This window comes from Ichthyophthirius multifiliis (genome assembly GCF_000220395.1).
Source record: "Ichthyophthirius multifiliis unplaced genomic scaffold scaff_1120509251259, whole genome shotgun sequence".
NCBI classification, from domain to species: domain Eukaryota; phylum Ciliophora; class Oligohymenophorea; order Hymenostomatida; genus Ichthyophthirius; species Ichthyophthirius multifiliis.
Window position 1 is genome coordinate 27,649 of NW_004086049.1, and position 21,988 is coordinate 49,636.

Here is a 21,988-nt window from a genome sequence, read left to right on the forward strand (position 1 = left end):
GCCGGTTTCTAATTATAAATAGAGTTTAAAATGGCCTCTATGAAAATAAAAGTTGCAGGTTGGAGTGAGAAATTCGGAGAATTTTGTCCCGAAATTTTCAAAAAATGGAAAAATATGGAAATAAAAAAAGAAAAATTTTAAATAGTTAAATAACAAATTTTAGAAGAAAAAAAATAATATTTATAACTAGATCCTTAGAAATAAGCTTTTTATCTTTTTCTTAGTAAGGCACTACTTTTCAAACATTTTGATATAGAAGAAATAATAAAAGAAATAGAAAATCTTAAACTAGAAAAAATATAATAAATATTTGATTTATATTAGAATAAAACAAAACTAAAAGCACTTATATATGGTAATATTTAAGCTAAATAAGCATAAGAATTATTAAATTAAATAGAAAATATATTTTAATAAACAGAAGATAATTTATCTTATATTCCTTAATAAAATATAGTTAAAATAGAACCTTTACATACGTATATAATAAGGTAAAGAATATATATATATTATATATATAAAAACAAATAAAAAAAGTATATATATATATATATATATATATATATATATATATATATATATATATATTTATTAATATATATTTATATATATAAATAAATATATACATATATTATTTTTAATATTATTATTTGTACATATTTTTTTATTATTTTTTATTTATTTATTTTTATCTTAATTAAAAATACAAAAAAAGTCCTATAACAAATATATAAACTTTTTTTACATTTATTTTTTTAATTTATTTTTAAAAAAAAAAATGAAAAATATATATATATATAATATTTATTACATTTTAACCTTATTTTTTTTTATTTTTATGTATTTTTAATAAAAATATAATTTATTAAATTTAAAATAAAATAAAATTTATATTCTCTTTTTATTTTTATTTTATTTTTTTAAAAAAACTATATCTATTAAAATAAAGATATATAATACTTAAAAATAATATATATATATAGAATAAAAAATTATGGATAATAAGATAACAAAAATAGAGCTTTATTAAATTATTATTAAATAGGAATAAGAACATATAAAAATTATGGAATTTTAAATCTAATAATAAATGATTTAAATAATTATATATATAAAAAATTACGTACTGAATAATAACTAGGATATGTAGTATGTGCTGAAATAATATCTATAGGAAATATAGATGGGATTCTAATATAAGTAATGGGTGATTAATAAAAAGCAACTCTTCTATATAATTACGTAGACGAATCATTAGTTAAATACTTCGAATATTTACAGGATAATATATCCGAAAGATTAAATAATATGAAAGAAAGTACTATAAAGAATTTACAAGAAAAAAGAAGTTCATAAATGGAATTTTTTAATGAATTGATAGAAAATATTGAATATCTAAATTACGATTTTTGGACAAAAGAATAGACTGTGGAGGAAGTTTAGTATTTAGATGAAGATGAAGTACTGAATTTTGTAAATTTAGTACTTTTTGAAAAAAGAGGACTTTTGTCAATTTAAGTACATAATTAAAATGATATTATAAATAAAGAAATTGATCTCGAAGATAATTTCGTAAATGAAAATGTTACGATTTTTTGTGATGAAATTCCTCCATAATTAAATATTAAAATAACTTTACATTAGATTATAATTTATATTGAAATAAAATATTATTATATATAAATATAAATATATATATATTATTTATATATATATATTATTTATAAATTTACATATTTACAATTTTTCTTCTTAATATAATTTTTTATATATAATAATAATAAATATATATAAAAATTAATCAATATTATTTTTTTTAACAAAAATTTTAAACTTTTTTTTTTAAATCCAAAACCTTTTAATTATTTTTTAACTCTTCTTCAATTATGACCTTTCCCTTTAAAATTTCACAAGCTTAAATTATAAATCCACCTACTATTTCCATATCTTATTCTTCACATCCTCTATTAGTTAAATCATAAGTTCCTAAATGTAATAAATTATTCTATTAGCCTTATATTCTACATCCTGTCACTATTATATTAACTTGTTCCAAAAATTCTTCAATTACATTTCCTTTAACTTCCTTATTACTTAAATCAATACTAACTAAATGATTATCAGTACCTCCTGTAAATACTTAAAATCCTTTATATTATAAAAATCCGCTTAATTTTTTTGCATTCATAACAACCTACTTTGCATATTATTTAAAAGAAATACTTTATGCTTCTTTTAAAGCTACACCAATAGAAGTTATGGTATGATTATGAGGACCTCCTTAATTTCCAGGAAAAATAGCAAAATCAACTTTCTATATTAAATTTTAATCTTTTAAATTACAAAAAACTAAAGCTCCTCTTGGTCCTCTTAAACTATAAAAATATATAGATAAAATATATATATAGATATATATATATATAATAAATAATATATATATATATATATATATATATTTATATATATATTTATATATTTATTTATATATTTTTATATTTATATATATATATATACCTTTTATGTGTAGTAGTAGTTACTACATCAGCATAAGGAAAAGGACTCTCAATTAAACCAGTAGAAATAAGTCCTGCAACATCAGAAATATCAATTAGTAATTATGCATTAATTTTATCACATATTTACCTTAGTTTACTATAATTAATTTATCTAGGATATACATTGGCTCCTCCAATAATTAATTTTGGTAAATAATGACTAGATAGTTCTTCTAATTTATCATAATCAATAGTTTTATCATCTTTTAATCCATAATTTAATACATCGAAATATTTACTTACAGCAGATATTTTTTCTCTTCCTAATTAAAGTCCATGTGATATATGTCCGCCTTCAAATGGGTTTAAACTCATAACCCTTTCATGATTATTTATAAGGGCAGAAACCACATAGAAATTAGCTGGAGAACCACTTAGACATTAAACATTTACTCTCCATTCTTTTTTATTTAAATTAAATAAACTCAAAGCACGGTTTTGGCATAATATTTCCATTTAATCTATATATTCATTTCCTCCATAATATCTCAAATTAGGATAACCTTCGGAATATTTACAGTTCATAATTGATCCTAAGGCTTAGTTTACAGAAACAGATGCTCGATTTTCGAATGGAATTAATGAAATACTTGTGTTTTAGCGCTACATTTCATTTTCGATTATTTTTTATAGCTAAGGATCGGCTTCAGGTAAACGTTTATGAAGGTTTTATTGACGAACTGTTATATTGTATTTTATTAGATTGGATATTTATTTAATCATATTTTTTGTTTAAATATCTTTTTATTTATTATTATTACTTTTTTTATTTTTAGATTAATAAATATTTTTTTGCATTTATTAAGATATATATATATTTTAACAAAAAACTTTAAATTAATTATAAAAAAAATTATACAAAAAAAAATAAAAAGATAAAATTTCAGATATCCTAATATTTACTTGAATTATTTTATTCATAAGCTTAACTTCTAAAGCCTTTAATTTTTCTAATTAATCCCGTAAACTATATAAAAGTGAATTTCATTCCATCTTATATTAAATACGGAAGATCTTAGATATAAAAATACAAAGGTAAGGCTTCTATCCCAGTTATTCCATATTTCGATTTATTAATTTAATATCCTATACACATATAAGCTAAAATTCCTAAAAAGAAAATAATTAAAACTTTCAAAGCAATAAAATTCCCACTTCCACCCCCAATACACCCTATAGGACTTTTTAATTCGAATTTCAAATTACATTAATCACTTGAATCTAATTTAAAATTATTATCTTAATAATTACTACATACAATATTTATTGTAGCTTTTTTTTTCTCTCCAGTTTCTTTTGCCTGACTAGTTATTAAATTATTATTCTCATCATATCTTATTACTGGAGGTAAAATACATGTATCACCCGTATATTAGATTTAAACACCCTTTTCGGCTATATCATCTATATGGGAAAATATAGGATTTGATGAATATGCTATTATATCACAATTTTCGGTTAAATCACCTAATATTTATAAACCCTCATATACTGCTACTTATTTATCAGAGCATTTTACTGTTTCACAAAAATTAAATACATATACTATTTCAAACATTCCTAATCCTGAAACATCATCTTTTACTACATATCTATTTTTTTTTTTTTTTTTGGTTTTTATTTTATTTAAGCCTATTTTTTTTTATTTTTATTTTGGCTTTTTTTACTTAGATTATGTAAATAATTGTTAGAAATCATATTGATTTTATAATTTATCTGTCCATTTACATTAAATAGAATCTCCTTTTATAATTTATATTGTTATTATTAAAAGAATTATTTATTTAAACATTTTTATTTTATTTATTTTTAAAACAAAAGAAAAAGAAAATATTTTTAAGATTATTTTTTTTATAATTATAATACGTTTTTAATTTTAAAACAAAACAAAAAATCATTAAATAAAACACAAAATATATTTATTTAAAAAAAAAAAAAAATCTAAATCAATATAAATTATTTAAATCTATATAATATATAAAACCATTCAATAAAATTTCTATTCTTAAAAATAAAAATAAAAAAATAAAAAAAATAATATAAAAAATGGGAAACAATCCTTAAAAACCTTAAGTTATATGTATAATAAATTAAATAATATAATCAATATTTGTTTTAAAATAAAAAACTTAGCAGGAACAGATGTATAAGTAGCATAACAATAAAATTAAATAGATTAAAATTTTGAAAACTTTATTAAATAATCATTTAAAAATGTTGCAATTAACGGTAGTCTATACAAAGATAAATTTAATGACGCGTTAGCTGTTTTAGAAAACTTTAATATAAAAAGAATTCGATATACACCTTTAGGAGAGAGACTTTTTAATATATTTGATACAGTTAAATTATTTATATTTTTATATTTTTCATTTATATATAAAATATATATATTTTATTTGTCTATTATAAAATATATTCATATGAAAAATAAAAAAAAAAAAAGAATAAAGAAAATAATATTAATGAATAAGAATTTCTTTAAGGTTTAAGTAATTTAATAAAAGACAAAGAAATGAGAATAAGCTGTATATATTATATATATGTATATTTTTTTAATATAAAAACTAAATAAGATACATTCAAAGCTTATGACAAGGATGGAGATAATAGAATTTCAAGAAAAGAATTTATTGAATTCTTTGAAGATTCATGGAAAGCAGCTTTTATGATTTTAGGAGATACTGCAAACAAAACACGTTTTAATTAATAAACAATAAATACAGCAAAATTAAATGGATGGGCTTAACAAAATATTCCTAATTTAAATCATTAGATAGAAAACATTTTCTCTTAATTAGATAGAAATAAAAAAGGAGTATTATTTTAATCTAAAATTATTATATATTTTTTAAATTAGTTTATTGATTATCTAACTTTCTAAAGTTGGGTTAAAAGTAGTAATATGCATTCGATTTTTGCTAATTTTGATAATATAAAAATAGAAGTACCTATTGATTTTTATTAATTAGAAAAAAACACTTAATGAAATAATAAATATAAATATTAAAATAATAATTAATATAAAATAAATATTAAAAGAAATAATATTTAAAAAATTATATTTAAAACAAAAAAATTAAATATTATATTATTTATTTATTTATTTATTAATTTTTTTTTTTTTTTTTATTTATTAATTTTTTTTTTTATATTATATATATATATATATATATATATATATATTTATATATTTATATATATATATATAATTATTATTCAAAACATTAAAATAATTTTATATTTTTTTTATTTTTTATATTTTAAATTTTATTTATAGATAGTTCTATAAATATTTTTTTATATGCCATTATATTTATATTTATTTTTTTGTTTCATATTGGAAAAGTTTTATAATTATAAATAATTTTACAAATTTAATCTTTGTTATTTATTATATTATTTTATTCTAAAATATCATTTTTATTAAATTATATATTTTTAATAATATGAACAATTCCTGTATTTGATTAAATTCTTTAATTATGATTTTTAAATATATTATTAAAGTTTTATTCATTAATCTATGACTAATTTATAAATTCTATATTTTTATTAGTCCCATCTTATAAAACTATACTAAATTTTGATTAATAAAAGTTTGATTTATATTTCCTTCGTTTCTTATATCATACATTTGTTTCGTTTTACTGTACAAAAATTTATTTTACAAACATTATTTCGGTATAATTTGTTAATTAAAAATAAACGTTTAATTATTGCTTATATTGTTTTATATTATAATATTATTAGTATTATTTATATTATTATTATTAATTATTAAATTATTATTTATTATTTAATCTTCTAATTATCTTGAAGAGATTTTGATGTATTATTCATTTTGTTATTTTGCCCTTATATAAATTTTGTTTTAAAGATTTATACGTTTAAATGTAGTTTATATTAATATTGCTTATAAAAAATTAAAACATAAATTATTATTATGGAATGGATTCTTTCCGTTTGAAATCCAGACTTTTTTTAAATATTCATTTGTGGTCATACTTATACTTATTAAATAATTATGAAAAATAAATAACCCAATAACAAATATAGAAAACTAATTTATTTTTTAAAATAAAAATATAAATATATATATATATATTATTACAGATGATGATATCACTAATATTATTATACAAACAGCTAAATGTTCAACATTATCTCTTGCTAACAAATCTATATTTGTACATATAATTACAACTAAAAGAAATGATAAAAACAATAAAAAAAAATAAAAGAATCTATTAAAAATATATATATATTTACAAAAGATTAACTAAATATTTATAAATACCTATAATTTCTTTTCCCAACACACTATCCTAACCATGGACAATGATGATCAAATCTTTCAACACAATTATTACATGAGTAACAATGTGAAGTCCTTGTAGGTCTATATATACAGCCTTATATTTTTATTTAATTTTTTTTTAAATTTTTTTTTTTCTTTTTATAACATGTTTTGCAATATTTTAATCTTAAAAAATATGACTTATTATAAATTAAAAAAGCCAGGTTTTACTTTAACTATTTTTTTTTTTAAACTACATATTATTATAAGGGTATTTATAAAGCATCCTAATCAATTTCATATTATAAATTCTAAAAAATATATATCATTATTATTTAAAATATTTTTTAATTTTATACAATTTTTGGCATTATTCCTGGGTCCGTTAAACTTAAAATAAAAAAGAAAATATTTGTCAAAACATGAAGTATTATTAAAAATCCTATTTATGCTGAATAATACATTTACTATTTTTTTTTTATATATATATTTTATATTTAACAAAATTGTTTATTATCATATAATCTATATATTTTTTAATTTCGAATAACTTAATTACAGGAATGATATAAATATATTATAATAACATAGGGGCATTAAGTAAAATAAATGTCCCAAACTATTTCTTTATATCCGATCTTTAAAAATAAAAATAATAATAATTTTTGTTTTATATTATTAAATTAATGTTTTAGCTACCCTCCTATATATTTTCCATTACAATATAAAACATTGTTTGTTTTCCAATATTTATATAAATGTGATATATCATTTTAAATATATTTTTTTTATTATTTATTCATACTAAAAAAAAATTATTTTTAATATATTTTTTTTTGTTTTATTATAGCATTTAATAATATATTATATATAAATTTTAAGTGCTTTTATAATAATTTACATAACCTTAGATTTATAAATGTTTTTTTAAATTAAGAAATTTCTTAATATTTATTAATAAATTTTTTTAAAAAAAATTCTTAAACAAAAACAAAAAAATTCAAATTTAAAAATAAATAGATTTGATTTTATATTTAAAATTTAATTCATATTCAACTTATATATAAATTAATTTATATAATTCAAACAAATTTACTTAAAACATATATTATAATAAAAAAAAATATATAAAATAAGATTTTATAAAATAAATAAATATAATATCAATTATTATTTATATAATATCTGTCAATTATTTTACAATTCTACGAACAAATTATTATCTTATATTAATATATAAAATTTAAATTATTAGTAATACAACATATAAACATTTTTTTTTTAACAAAAACTATTAAGTAAAATCCCCTCAAAATAAAAATACTATATTTTTAAGAAAATATATAAAAAAAAAAACCCTAAATTAGCATTCTTCAAGCCTTTAATTCTTATTACAAATTTAATTCAGTTTCTCCTTCAAGCCATATTTTTTTTTTCCATCTTCCCAAATTCCAATTTTGCTTTCTCCATTTGGCAATGTATATTTTCCTTTTCCATGTTATCTTTTTATTATTATAATTAAAAAATAAAGCATAATAATTTATATATTTTTTTTTATTTAAAAATACTTTCCATATTACCAAAATCCTTTATATTATCTACCATCAACCCAATAATATGTACCGAATCCATGTTTTTTATCATATTAATATTCACCTTCATATCTTCTTCCATCCTACCATGTATAAATACCTTTACCATGCATATTATTATTTAACCATTCACCCTTTTTTTTTTTTTTTAAAGAAATCAATAAATTAAAAAATTAACTTCATATCTACGTTTATCTAACCATGTGTATATTCCTTTTCCAGTAATTCTACAACAACAACAAATATATATATATATATATATATATATATATATATATATATATAAATATAAATATAAATATTATAATATATATATATAAATATGAATTAAAAAAAATAAAAACCTATTTTCAAACCAATCACCTTCATATTTTGATCCATCAGACCATATATAAACCCCAATACCATCTTTTTTAGCTTATTTATAATATCCTTCATATCTAGAACCATCTGCCCAAGTTTCTATTCCATATCCTTCTTATAAATCATTTTTCCAATATCCTTTAAAAAAAAAAAGAAAAAGAAATTATTTATATAATAAATAATATTAATTATATATATTTTTTTTTATAATAAAACAAACCGTCATATTTAGCCCCATTAGCATGTAAATATGTTCCTTTACCATTAGCCTTATTATTTTCCCATTCTCCTTCGAAAATATCCCCATCAACGTGTAAAAATTTACCTTTTCCATTAGCTTTATTTTCTTTCCATTATCCTTCATATCTAGCTCCATCTTACCATATTTAAATTCCAATGCCATCTCTATAATTACCTTTTTATTTTATTAGAAAAAATATGAAATATATTTAATTTTATATAGAGTAGGAAAACCTATCCATTCTCCATCATATATTGCTCCTGTAGAGAATTAAAAAGGAAGCCTTTTTTCTCTCGTTTTTCTGTTTTAAAAATTCTAACTTAATGTTTATATAAATTCTTATTAAGTAAAATATTTCTATTCATTAGCATCTATTACACCTCCTATATTATTTTCATCGTTTAAAGGCTCTTCATTACAAAGAAGACTATTTTGAGCTAATTTTGGTGATTTTTAATACTTTTTTTAAAAATAAAATAAAATAAAAATAATTAATTTAATTTATGGTTTATTTGTTTTTATAATTTAACAGATTATTGAGTAGCATTATTCTTATTTGGACTAACAAAAACACTCATTATATTCCCATTATTATTTTAATAATTTATATTTTAAGAATTAAACATAGTTGCTGATCTATCTTAATATAATTAAACTGTAGCATTGTTTTCATTGTTATTTTCTATTATGGCATCTGTTGTAAATTCGTTTTATTTTGAACAATTACATGTTGAACATTCTTATCCCATTTATATATATATATATATATTAATATCAGTTAATTTTTTTTTTTATATTAAAATTACTATTTCTATTTACAATATATACTAATAATAAATATATAATTATTTTTATGTTTAAATTATATTACTTTAATAAAAAATAAATTTTTATATTAAAAATTAAAATACATATAAAATAATTTAAATAAAAAAATAAAAATGTTTTTAAAAAATTTTATATAAAAAAATAATATATTTATTATTTAAATATATTTATATTTTAAATAAAAATATTCAACGAATATAATAAGACATAAAATAAGAAATAAACAAAGACAAACCAATAAAAAAAATACATTAATCATAATTAAAATGAAGTAAAAGCCATATTTAAATAATAGGAACCAAAAATAAAGCTGCATAAAAAGATGTGCCTTTAATAACAGATAATTCAGCTCCAACACTCATTCCAAATAGTTAAACTAAACCAGGGGCAACAATAGTATATATACCTTTTTCAACAAGTGAGAATATTATAAAATCTCTTTTTTATATTATATTTAAAAAAATACATAAAAAAAAACTTACAAAGCAAATAAAAATTTAAAAGAACTAAGTAAAGGAAATAAGCAAATAGAAAAAATTAAACATAAAATCATATTAGGGTAAATATATACGAAAGTAAATTTATCAACAATAAATCCCCAAAAAATAGTCGATAAACTACCCAAAACAGAAGCTATTGTTGCTAAATAAGTTAAAAAAAGATCATTATTAATTTTCGTTAATCCATATATTTTAAAATTTAATGATAAAAAAATAAATATAAAATTAATAAAAAATGATGAAAAATAAATGAGTTAAAAATTTTATGAAAAAATATCTTTCTTTAAAGATCTAATACTATTAGGAATTAATTGTTAAATATTTTATTTATTATTTTCTAAGTCATCTTACTAGTTTTTATTGTATGAAATAAAAAAACAGCCGAATGTATTTAAAGCAAGTTAAATTAAGCCAACATTAAATACCATTTAAGGAATATTTTTAAATACATTTTCTCCAAAAAGTTTATAATTCTAAAATAAAATATATATATATAATTAAAAAAATATGTGAATATAAATATATATAATTATATATAAATATATATAACTATATATATTATAAAAAATCTATTTTATATTTATATTCATATATTTTTATATTTTATTTATTTTTATTTTAAATTCTTTTTTTTTTATAAAATAATTATATAAAAATACTTATTTTCCTTCTTAATAATCTATTTCCGCTTTTAAATTTTATGGATTTACCATTTTATTTGTAATAATTAAAAATAAAAATCCCGAAATTCCAAAACTGGCCAATGCAATACCTGTCGCGCTTCCTGTATTTTTAGGAAAATGACTCCACAGGCAATACAAAACAGGCATTACGCATGATCCTATCAAAAAAATAGGAATTATCATATAAAATAATGCGAATTTATAAAAAGTATCCTAATATGATGATACAATTAAACTGCAAGAAGAAATTATAACAGAAATTCTAATTATTGGTTCATAACCATATTTACGGCATATTCTTAATGAAAATAAGGAAGCTATTCCTACTGGTATTGTTGTTATCGTAATCAGTAAACTTATTTCTTTTATTTTTAAATCAGGATTTAACTATTTTTAATTATAAGTATTTTATTTTTATTTTTTTACACTTTTAAAATAGCAATAATAATAAATATTTAATATTCCCCATGTTGTTATAAATCCAGTTGCAAATTTTATAATTATGACTCCTATTAATGCTTTTTTAGCTTAAATCGATAAGTTTTTGATATTTTAAAACATTTTTTTTTTTTATTTAATTTTAATAAAATCAGAATAGATAATCAAAAGTTAAAAAAATAAAAATATTCAAGATAAAGATTCTTTTATTTTATATTAAATATATATACATAATACAATAGTGTAAAAAAATAAAAAAAAATATTCGAAGGAAAAAGTTATAATAATGTTAAAAAATCTCAACAATAAACAAGAAATAATATTAAGAAATTAAATAGCCTCGTTTACATTAACATTTCTAGCCTATGCCGCAGTTCATGCCACTCGTACATCTTGGTCTTCTTCAAAAGAGAGTTTAAAAAACCAAATGTAAGACCAAGATGATAAATTTCTTGGTTTAGTGGACACTTCATTTTTATTATTTTATGCATTTTCAATGTAATTATAAGGATCATTTACTAAAAAAATTCCTTTGTAATATGTTTTGGGTATAGGCATGATTAATGCTTCTATAGCATTTTTGATTATTTATTTTGTATGTCAAGTAACATTAAATAAGCCTTTTATTTTAATTATGATGATATTAAATGGGATCTCATAATCTACAACATGGCCAAGTGTCGTTTCTTGTATGGGAAATTGGTTTGGAAAAGGAAAAAAGGGACTTTTAATGGGAGTATGGGCTACAAACGGAAATTTTGGAAATATGATAGGTTATTTTATATAAAATATGGCAGTTAATAGAATGAAATTAGACTGGAAATATTCTCTATTTTTCTCAGGGATGTTTCTTCTTGTCCTTGGTGTCGTTTGCGTGCTATATTTGGACCCTTATCCTTAAAAATTCGGTATTACTTAATAAGATTTACAAGCTTTAAGTGAAAAAACGGAAAATAAATAATAATAATAAATATAACTAAATCATTTATAAATGCAAGACGAAAACCCTTAAATTCAATAAAAATAAAAAAATTAAATAGACTAACCAATAATCTTATAATTTTAACAAGAAGTTTAGAATAACTAAATAGACGAAAATAATAATGTTAATTAATTTCCGTAACAAATATCATCCTTAAATGAAAAAAACAACCAAAAAATATTCTAAATAGATAAATAAAACATATTTCTTAATGAAGTAAACCAAAAACAAAAAATAATAATTCCGTAAGATTTAAAAAATAACAAAAATATTATTATAAAAGACTATGAAGATGAAAAAGATACTTCTTTAACAAAAGACGAAGAAGATTTAAAAAACGATAAAATAATTGAAAATTTGAATAATGAACCTTTAATAATAATAATAATAATAATAATAATAATAATAATAATAATAATAATAATATATAATATAAGAAAATTAAATAAACTCTTAACATAATAAAGATGTAGCTGAAAATATAAATTATTTCAGTGCTTGGGTAAAAGTTCCCGGATTGGCAATGTATGCTATAGCTATGGGGGGTGTAAAAGGGACTATATATGGCATAATTTTTTGGTTACCCATTTATTTATAAAAAAATGGCATGAAAGAATAGGCTGTAGTAATTTGCTCTATGAACGAAATAGGGACATTTGCTGGAGGAGTTTTGTTGGGATATTTAGTCGATAAATTTTAATAAAGGGCTTTTGTTATTAATTTATTTATTTTTTTGAGTTTTATTAATATGGTAATATTATATAATATGCCTCCAGGAAATCCCGGTCCCTATTATTTTCTGGTCCTTTTAGCCGGTATTTTTTTAGGAGGACCCTATAATATGATAGGGGGTTCTGTAGCAATAGATTTAGTGGAATAATCAGGATTTTAAAGTAGTAAACATTTATTAGCTTTAGTTACAGCAATTATTGATAGTACAGGAAGTATTAGTGGGGCTTTTATTTAAACAACTATTTCCTTTTTTGGATATTAGTAGATATTTGCAATTTTTATTGTAACTACTATGTTATCGTCACTTGTTTTGATAAAATAGGCTAAGCTTGATATATATAAATGATAATTAACATTTCAAATATATAAGTATTATTTTTATTATTTATTGCTTTTTAGATTTTTCTTTTTTTTAACTAATTAAAATATTTTATTGTTAAATATATAATAATATTATATTATTATTAAAAAATATATATGAAAGCTTATATTATTTTTTATTTATGATACAAACAAATAAAAATCATATTTTTAATCTTCCTAATGGATCTGTGTTTTTTGGCCTTCTTAGTTTTTATTATTATGATTTTTATACTTATATTAATTATTAGTTTTATTCCAAATTATATTAATTTTATAATTCATAATTTTATTCTAATTTTTAATCAAATTAATGATTCAAATCATTGTTTTTATCTAATGTTTATATTTTATTATAATCTTAATCAGAATATATAACAATATTTTATTATTATAATTTTTTATTTAATTCTTATTAATAAGATTCTAGAGATACTTATTTTTTATTTTCAAAATCAATTCTATTATTTTAAGTTATATTATTAAATAATATAGGTTTATTATTAATTTTTAAATGTTAACTAAAAATATTTTTTTAAAAATATGATTCAATTACTTCAAGTTCGAAAATAGCATTTTTAAGAATATCGTTATCTAAATTTCTATATATATATATATAAATAATAAATATATATATATATATTATATATATATATATATATATATATACAATACAATATATAATTATATTATTTATTTTGTAATAATATAACTTATTTTTTTTTCTTTTAATTGTCAAAAAATATAAATAAAAATATTTATTTTATTTTATTTAATATTAAAAAAAAGAATACAATAAATCTTTTTTTAATATAATATTAAAATATATATATATATCTATATATTAATAAATTAATTTTTTTTTTTTACTCTTTATATAAATCTGTTAGGCTTTAAATTGTTTTTTAAATTTTATTTTAAATTTATAAAATCTCATTTTTATTATTAATATTAGAATTATTATTATTATCATTATTTTTATTATTATTATCATTTATTATTATTATTATTATTATTATTATTATTATTATTATTATTATTATTATTATTATTTATTATTATTATTTTCTTCTTTTTTTTTTTAAAAAAAAAAATTATTTAAATTTTTTTCTTTTTGTTTTATTTCTTTATCTTATTTTTAATAGTCATTTTCATTTTCAATTTCATCTTCATCTTCATCTTCATTTTCATTTTCATTTATTTTTCCTTATTTTCTTTTTTTTTATTTAATTTGTTATTTTAAATATTCTTCTTATTTTTATTTTTCAGGACTTTATTTTTTATCCAAAATGATTTTTCTCTAAACATTTTTTTTTTTTCCAATTTTTTAATCACTATATTAAGACTTAGAAGAAGAACCTTAAGAAGAATTTAAAGACTATGAAGAAGAACTAGACGAAGACGAATATTTTTTTTTATTTTTTTATGAAAACTTTATTATAGGAAATTAAGCTTTTATTTAAATTTAATATTGTTAACTTTCATTTTATTTTTCTATTTTTTTTTCTTTTTTTTATTGATTTTTATCATCAAAAAGTTAATTCGAAAACCTTTAAAAATTATTATTTTCTACTTAAATATTATCATTAATTTCATTTTAATTTAAACTTTTTTCTAATTTTTTTTTAAATTTCTAGACTTTTATCAATGATAGATTTCACATTTTTTTCTTATTTTTGAAATTGGTAAAAAATTCTAAAATTTCCTCATTTTTTTCAAAACTTAAACTTTTTTTTCCCCACGGACCAAAAAAAAAAAAAAAAAATATTATTAAAAAAGAAAAAAAAAAAAAAATATACTTTGATTTCTAAAATTTTAAATTAAAGCTAAACATAAACAATCAATAAAATGAACATTTTAATTATTATTTTCGAAAAATTAAAGTAAAATTAAATCCCAAATTAAAAAACACTCATCTAAAAGCTAAAATTCTCTACAAAAAATACACTTAATCCATCTAATAATACAAACATTAACATCAAAATTAAGCAATTTTAAATGTTTAAAAATCTCCGTATCAATAATTTTCAAGTACTTATCTTCAATGGTTTTTATTTTTTACATTAAAGGGTATTATTTATCGCTATTATTTCCTTTAAAAAACTCCACAAATGTAGCTTTTTCCATTAAAAATTCAAAAATAAAATAAATATCAGCCTCAGAATATTCTTCACAAATAAAAATTTAAGCCATTTATTTGGATCTTTAAGAATATGTTTAATTATTTAAATTTTATTAAATATAATTTAGTTCAGAAAAATAAATTTAAATTAAATTTGCAACAAGTTCATTCATACCCTATTTATATGAGACATTTGGATATTTTCTAGCATAAATAAATAATACATTATTCATAATATTTTTTATTTTTTATTCCTAAAAAAGTTAATTATTTTAATAAGTCCTATCAACATCTTTTTTTATTTCGTTTTTCAAATTAATTTCATTCTAACTTAATTCCATTTTAATCTCTTTTAATAAAGGATTTTATTAAAAGCAACTATTTGTATTATTTTTTGTTTCAAATTATTTTTTATAGCATTATCTATTTTTATTTAAAATCTCTTTTTTTTCACTATCTGTAGTATTTGGTTTGAATATTCCTAAAAGTAATCGATAAGTATTAAAACGTATTTTCAAATTGTAAATATTTTATTATTTTATATGAGCCTTTAGTTCTTAAAAATTCTATTAAGAATTCAATATATATTTTTCAAAATTATGAAATGAAAATCCTGAAGTTAAATGATAGTTTTATTAATCCATTTAGATTTATTTATTTATATTTTAATTAAAAAAATATATATAATATTTTTTCTTATAATAATTTTTAAAAATAAAAATAAATATTTATAAATATATTATTATTTTTTTTTTTTAAATAATATTTTCTATAAACATTACTAATTTATCCTTATAATATATATTTTTTTTATATTAATATTTATTTAGTAGTAACATATTTTTATAATTCGATATCTTTTTTAAATACTTAATTTTAATATTAAATTATATCATGAATATTATTTTACAACTATAATAAGTATTCAACTTTTAAATTCGAATATTTAATTAATTTCTAATTTTAAATTAAATTAAAGCCATATTTTTTTATGGTAAATACATATTATTTTTTATATTTTTTATTTTTTTCTATTAATATTTACATTTTTAATTATTTTTTAAGTATTTAGAATTTTATCTTTGTCGAAGATTTTCATTTAAAATTTTTTTATTAAGATAATTCTATAGTTTGTTTATTTGTTTTTTACTATTAAAATTTGCATTTATCATTAAATATTTATAATTTTTTCGTTATCAATTATTTTTCATTCTTAATTTTTATAAAATAGATTATAAAAATTCTTCTATAAATTTATTTTTAAAGTCTTTTTTATTAAAAATAATTCATAATACCTTTTTTTTTTATTTCATATATCTAAAATTAGTTAATATGTAATGTATTAAATTTAATTCTTAAAAATTTAAGTTTACATATTACATCTAAATAAATATTAAAGTTTATTATGTATTTTTAAAATTATATGTATTAGATAAAGATATGTTTATTTAATTATAAAAAGATAAAGCAGTTTAAATTACACATTATAATACAAATAAAATTATTATTTTTTGTTAAAAAAAAAAAAAAACATAAGATATTTGTTTAAATTATTTTATTTTACATTAGAACAATATTTTTTTTATAAAAAAATTAATTACGAATAAACTTTAAAATTAAAATTATTTAGTTTAATGAAATTATAAAATAAAATTAAATATATTTTCTATATATTGATATGATTAATTTGATGCTAGAAAATTTTAATTTATGTTAATATTGTTTAAGTTATTTAATTTATAAATAAAAATATTTGTAAAAATAATAATAAAATATTTATATTTTTTTATAAATACAAAAAGAATTAATAATTTTTTTAATAAAAATTAGAATAAATATTTAAATAAAAATATTATAAAAAAATAAGTATTATGAATTAATTTTTAATTATATTTTTATTGAATAAATTAAATATATAGTGTAGATATGTAGATATTTAAAATTAAAAATAAGTAAATATTTTTTAAAATATAAATATATATATGAATAAATAATTATATATATATATATATATATATTTATTATTTTCTCAAAATATTTTTATAAAATACCATTTAATAATTTCAATTAAATTTCATTTTTTATTTTATTAGATTTTATCAATATTTTATTCTTATTTATTTATAATATTTTTTTCCTAATCTTCTTATTCTTCTTCACTAGAGACATAAATATTTAATTAATCTTTATTATTAAAATTTATTTAAATTTTTTATTTTCATTTACTTGTGTTTAATAATTCATAAAAATATCCCAATTACATAAATTGCTTTTTCGGAACCAACCAAATTAATGAAAATCCAATAATATATCCTGAGAAGAAATTTAAATTTCTCAAAAAATCCATTTTAAAAAATTATTATTTTTTGCAATTAAATTAATATCTTATATTAACTTTTTCTATAATATAATTTAAAAAATTATAATATTTTTAAATAAATACATAAATAATTATTATTTTTAATTTAAATGTAAAAAATTCTAAAAATTTATAGAAATATTTTCTACAAAATATAAATAAATAGCAATATTTTATATATATGAAAAATATATTTATTAATATTCAAAATTTTCAAGAATGTTGATTTTTAACTATTAAAATTTATTTTTTAAATTAAAAATAAATTTATAACTTATTTTTATAAAATCCAAAAAAAATTAATAATTTAATATAAATAAAAATAATTACATTAACAATAAATAATAATAAAATTAAATAATAATATAACTCATTTTTGCAACAAAAAATAAAATAATACAAAAACAATATAATGCAACCTAAAGTCCAACTCCAATAAAATGCATAATAAATTTTAAAAAAAGAAAATATAGCTTCATAATTAATTGTCGAAGACCACCTAAAGAACATGCTAGCTAAATCCCGAAACTGTACTTATAAACCATGGAAAAGTAGCAATGCACCAAAGAATGCGCATTCTCCATTTGGTGATTATCCCCCAGAATATATTCCTACTTAAAAATGCCTTGAAAAGAAGCATATTCCTATATACGAGGATTCATAAGCCGCGACAACAATAAGTGAATTATATATATACAATTTAATTACATATATATATATAATTTAATTTAAATAAACAAAAAGATAAATACTAGGGTTTAAGATAAGGTACGGGTGGAAAAACATCAACTTAATTACCCCATAAATAATTTTGTATACCTCCCTAGCCTGTTTCTGGTGCTTTTTTATAAAGAAAGATTCCTCTTTCAGAATTTCGAAGATATTATGATAGAGGTGATTTACCTATCAAAATAGATCATTAAGGATCTGTAAATAATATTATATGGAAAATATCACCTGAATAACTTGATTATCATCATTATTTGCCTATTTTCTTTGACGGATTAAGAGAAAGAATTGATCCTTATAGATTTTTAGCTATTTTAGGTACTAATGATTTACTTTAGAAAGGTTCAAGTAAAATTTTACCTGTAATTCCTTAACTTATTATTCCAATAAAAAGTAAAAATTATTAATTAAAAAAAAAAATATAATTAAATAAAAGCTGCGCTAAATACTAGACATCATGAAATTATTTCAATTGTACTTAAAATTTTATAAAAACTAGTCTAAAGCGGAGATATGATTGGAGAAGCTTTAGTAATTTTCTTTTTTTATTTATTTTATAAAAAATAAAAATAAAAAGGTACCTTATTATAGATAAATATTACCTATTTTAAATATGTTTAAAAATAAAAACAATAATATTGGTGATTATATTGAATATGGTTAAAGAAAAAAACTCAGTTTAGGAGATCTTATATAAGAAACTTTAGAATTATTTGAATAAACAGGAGGAGAAGTATACATTTTTCATTTATTTATTTTAAAATTATAATTAGGATGCATTTATTAATATCAAATATATGATTCCAACTTATGAAAGTTGTGTGCATAACTGATATTCTTTTTTTTTTAAAAAAAAAAAAAAAAGTGATAAAAGAATTATACATATATATATATTAGCTATACTTTTTTCATATTAAAAATTCATTTTTTTTATATATATATATTAATGGATTTTATTTTAATTTTTTTTTCTTTTTTTTTTCTATTATATTCCTAATTTTTTGTTATTTAAACATAAATAAAAATTTAAAAAAATGCATATATTATTCTTTTAAGAAAAAAATAAAACAAATACTTAAACATAAACACAAAAAAAAAAAAAATTTAAATAAATAAAAGAAAAAAAAGAAAAAAAACTTATTCATTTCTTAGCTGCTGCAGCTTTTTTTGTAATAGGAGTCTATTAAAAAATATATAAATAAAAAGAAAAAAAAGAAAAAAAAATATACATCTAATAATTATTTAATAGTCTCATCAGTAATTTAATACTAACTCTCGAAAAGTTACTCATCTAACCCTAATCCTGCAACAGTTACGATTTATTTAGGCATAATAGCAACTGTATATTTAAACTAAGCAACAAACTCACCTTTTTTTTCAGTTAAAACTGGATAATTATTTAACAAATCATGCTTTAAGCATTCCGCTACTCCAAGTTTTGTTGTAATTTCATCTTCGAAATTTCTCAAAGAAAAGCATAAAGCTGGATATTTTTCATTAATTTCATAAATAAATGCTCTTCCGTGTTTAGTTTTTAAATTATAAGATCTTTCCAAAGCTCTTTTATACACTGTAGTTCTTAATTCAGTTTCTTTAGCTTTTCCTTCTCCACTAGAAACAATAATATCTATAGCATAGACTTCATTTACATTAAATTCATGATCATCAACCTTTTAGTCGAAAGTTTCTTTATTAATAATCACATTGTTTCCGTCTATCATGTATTTTTTCAATTCATGACTCAAAACTCCTTCCAAAGCATTACATTTATATGATTCAATTACCTTATTTATCACTTAAGTTGAATCATTATTCTTACCACCAGGTTTTAAAGTTCTCAAAGTAGCCTACAAAGCTTTATAAGCGGCTAAAATTACATCAGCCTTTCTACCTTTTGTTACTTATTAATTATCTTAGCATACAACTGTATGAGCACCTAAAGCTATAAAACCATCAATATGTGTACCTAAATCACTTTTTATTTTTGTTATATTATTATATGCATATATATTATATATTTTTTACATTTTAACTACATCTCCTTCTTTTAAAAGGGAATTATCTTTTTCTTTATCTTCGGAATCAGATAAAAGAGGGGAATAATGTCCACATATTTCATTAATGGAAATACATGTGGGGAATGCAGGGCCTTTTTCTACTTTTTTTTTAGTGTAAGCTTTAGCTAACTATTTTTATTTTATATATATAAAACATTTTAAATATGTATTTTTATATTACTTCTGATTAAATAAGTTTATCTCCAAAATCACATATTTCTATTATTTTAGCACCTGGTTTTATTTTTTATAATACTTATTCGAGAACGACTTTTTAATTAAAAAAATAAAAGGTTATAAATATATATATATTTGGAAATTTTAGTTTTTGTTTAAAAAAAAAAGTCAAAGTATTTTTTTTATTATCTTTTTATTTACAATTTGTTATTTTTCCTGCAGCTTAATACTTATCAAGGACACCAGGGGTAGCTAGTGTTTCTTCTTTTTATTCTTCTGGGTGTGAATTCATATATTTTTTTTTTTTACAAACTATTTTTATTATTATTTTTATTTTTTTTATATAAAAAATATTAATTTTATATTTTTTTTTGTATTTAATTTTTAATTTTATATCTTATGTCTAAATATATAAATTTATGCTTTAAAACATTTCAAAAAAGTTTTTTTTTTTTTTATATTTAATAATTTTAGTTTTAATATTAACTTTTTGTAGGCAAAAAAAAAATGAATTTATTATTATTGATAAAAATGTTAATATTTAATAAAAAAATTATAATACTTTTTTAGAATAATAAATAATATAATAATATAATAATATTATTAATTAATTAGTAAAAATTAAAAAAAATATTATTATGGTTATAATTTGATTAATAAAACATTTTATATAAATAATCTTATTATTATTATTATAAATTCTTTTTATTATTATAAATTTTTTTAAAGAATATTTAAAATAGTTTTGTTCTAACATATAAATTAAGTAATTTAAATATTAGGAACATATATTATACTAAAACTTTTATATAAATGATTAGGCTTAATAATTTTTCCAAAAAAAAATAAAAAAATACATTAATGAAAGAAAATTTTAAATAAAATTATTAAAATTGTAATGGAAAATAAGTAAATTAATATTCAATTAAATATTTTATATTATGTTTTCATTTTTTATAATAAAAATAAT

The 21,988-nt window shown here is 17.4% G+C and overlaps 8 protein-coding genes across 8 annotated transcripts, besides 33 other annotated features; 4 read left to right on the forward strand and 4 right to left on the reverse strand. All coding sequences in view use genetic code 6, as the record gives it.

The window, feature by feature from the left end:
• Window positions 1–537: 537 nt before the first annotated feature.
• Window positions 538–632: a microsatellite.
• A 104-nt stretch (window positions 633–736) lies between these two features.
• Window positions 737–768: a microsatellite.
• Window positions 769–1,674: 906 nt separating this feature from the next.
• Window positions 1,675–1,718: a microsatellite.
• Window positions 1,690–1,726: a microsatellite.
• On the reverse strand, window positions 1,724–4,113 carry IMG5_170850 (serine hydroxymethyltransferase, putative; the record flags this gene model as incomplete). Its single annotated transcript, XM_004029851.1, has 3 exons — window positions 1,724–2,375; window positions 2,515–3,235; window positions 3,912–4,113. 3 exons carry the CDS (start codon window positions 4,111–4,113, stop codon window positions 1,802–1,804), a joined length of 1,497 nt encoding a protein of 498 aa, XP_004029899.1. The 3' UTR covers window positions 1,724–1,801.
• Window positions 1,767–1,808: a microsatellite.
• Window positions 2,384–2,513: a microsatellite.
• Window positions 4,114–4,562: 449 nt separating the features above from the next.
• Window positions 4,563–4,602: a microsatellite.
• Window positions 4,563–4,603: a microsatellite.
• On the forward strand, window positions 4,602–5,544 carry IMG5_170860 (hypothetical protein; the record flags this gene model as incomplete). The annotated part of the gene is made up of 3 exons (XM_004029852.1): window positions 4,602–4,635; window positions 5,132–5,373; window positions 5,416–5,544. The coding sequence occupies 3 exons, from the start codon at window positions 4,602–4,604 to the stop codon at window positions 5,542–5,544; spliced, it is 405 nt and encodes a 134-aa protein (XP_004029900.1).
• A 2-nt stretch (window positions 5,545–5,546) lies between these two features.
• Window positions 5,547–5,604: a microsatellite.
• Window positions 5,548–5,594: a microsatellite.
• Window positions 5,564–5,639: a microsatellite.
• Window positions 5,581–5,626: a microsatellite.
• A 2-nt stretch (window positions 5,640–5,641) lies between the features above and the next one.
• Window positions 5,642–5,753: a microsatellite.
• Window positions 5,662–5,712: a microsatellite.
• Window positions 5,706–5,766: a microsatellite.
• Window positions 5,767–6,288: 522 nt separating this feature from the next.
• Window positions 6,289–6,354: a microsatellite.
• Window positions 6,289–6,357: a microsatellite.
• Window positions 6,300–6,355: a microsatellite.
• A 319-nt stretch (window positions 6,358–6,676) lies between the features above and the next one.
• On the reverse strand, window positions 6,677–9,800 carry IMG5_170870 (hypothetical protein; the record flags this gene model as incomplete). The annotated part of the gene is made up of 11 exons (XM_004029853.1): window positions 6,677–6,802; window positions 6,856–6,970; window positions 7,215–7,322; window positions 7,415–7,493; window positions 8,057–8,078; window positions 8,251–8,357; window positions 8,424–8,581; window positions 8,626–8,674; window positions 8,792–8,948; window positions 9,031–9,225; window positions 9,779–9,800. 11 exons carry the CDS (start codon window positions 9,798–9,800, stop codon window positions 6,681–6,683), a joined length of 1,134 nt encoding a protein of 377 aa, XP_004029901.1. The 3' UTR covers window positions 6,677–6,680.
• Window positions 6,976–7,008: a microsatellite.
• Window positions 8,690–8,771: a microsatellite.
• A 222-nt stretch (window positions 9,801–10,022) lies between the features above and the next one.
• Window positions 10,023–10,060: a microsatellite.
• A 7-nt stretch (window positions 10,061–10,067) lies between these two features.
• IMG5_170880 (major facilitator superfamily protein, putative) lies at window positions 10,068–11,623 on the reverse strand (the record flags this gene model as incomplete). Its single annotated transcript, XM_004029854.1, has 3 exons — window positions 10,068–10,317; window positions 10,362–10,852; window positions 11,039–11,623. 3 exons carry the CDS (start codon window positions 11,621–11,623, stop codon window positions 10,068–10,070), a joined length of 1,326 nt encoding a protein of 441 aa, XP_004029902.1.
• Window positions 10,893–10,937: a microsatellite.
• Window positions 11,624–12,134: 511 nt separating the features above from the next.
• Window positions 12,135–13,560, forward strand: IMG5_170890 (major facilitator superfamily protein, putative; the record flags this gene model as incomplete). The annotated part of the gene is made up of 2 exons (XM_004029855.1): window positions 12,135–12,408; window positions 12,920–13,560. The coding sequence occupies 2 exons, from the start codon at window positions 12,135–12,137 to the stop codon at window positions 13,558–13,560; spliced, it is 915 nt and encodes a 304-aa protein (XP_004029903.1).
• Window positions 12,856–12,915: a microsatellite.
• A 617-nt stretch (window positions 13,561–14,177) lies between the features above and the next one.
• Window positions 14,178–14,243: a microsatellite.
• Window positions 14,183–14,231: a microsatellite.
• A 223-nt stretch (window positions 14,244–14,466) lies between the features above and the next one.
• Window positions 14,467–14,499: a microsatellite.
• A 14-nt stretch (window positions 14,500–14,513) lies between these two features.
• Window positions 14,514–14,640: a microsatellite.
• Window positions 14,641–14,719: 79 nt separating this feature from the next.
• Window positions 14,720–14,773: a microsatellite.
• Window positions 14,774–15,368: 595 nt separating this feature from the next.
• On the forward strand, window positions 15,369–16,227 carry IMG5_170900 (hypothetical protein; the record flags this gene model as incomplete). Its single annotated transcript, XM_004029856.1, has 1 exon — window positions 15,369–16,227. A coding segment is annotated over one exon (801 nt), but the record flags the coding sequence as incomplete, so codon positions are not given.
• A 472-nt stretch (window positions 16,228–16,699) lies between these two features.
• Window positions 16,700–16,759: a microsatellite.
• Window positions 16,760–17,664: 905 nt separating this feature from the next.
• Window positions 17,665–17,714: a microsatellite.
• Window positions 17,715–18,370: 656 nt separating this feature from the next.
• Window positions 18,371–18,412: a microsatellite.
• Window positions 18,413–18,467: 55 nt separating this feature from the next.
• On the forward strand, window positions 18,468–19,617 carry IMG5_170910 (hypothetical protein; the record flags this gene model as incomplete). The annotated part of the gene is made up of 5 exons (XM_004029857.1): window positions 18,468–18,735; window positions 18,800–19,132; window positions 19,221–19,315; window positions 19,362–19,517; window positions 19,558–19,617. 5 exons carry the CDS (start codon window positions 18,468–18,470, stop codon window positions 19,615–19,617), a joined length of 912 nt encoding a protein of 303 aa, XP_004029905.1.
• A 308-nt stretch (window positions 19,618–19,925) lies between these two features.
• On the reverse strand, window positions 19,926–21,310 carry IMG5_170920 (hypothetical protein; the record flags this gene model as incomplete). The annotated part of the gene is made up of 5 exons (XM_004029858.1): window positions 19,926–19,964; window positions 20,014–20,758; window positions 20,810–20,970; window positions 21,023–21,111; window positions 21,220–21,310. 5 exons carry the CDS (start codon window positions 21,308–21,310, stop codon window positions 19,926–19,928), a joined length of 1,125 nt encoding a protein of 374 aa, XP_004029906.1.
• Window positions 21,311–21,588: 278 nt separating this feature from the next.
• Window positions 21,589–21,619: a microsatellite.
• An 85-nt stretch (window positions 21,620–21,704) lies between these two features.
• Window positions 21,705–21,744: a microsatellite.
• The last annotated feature ends 244 nt before the right edge of the window (window positions 21,745–21,988 follow it).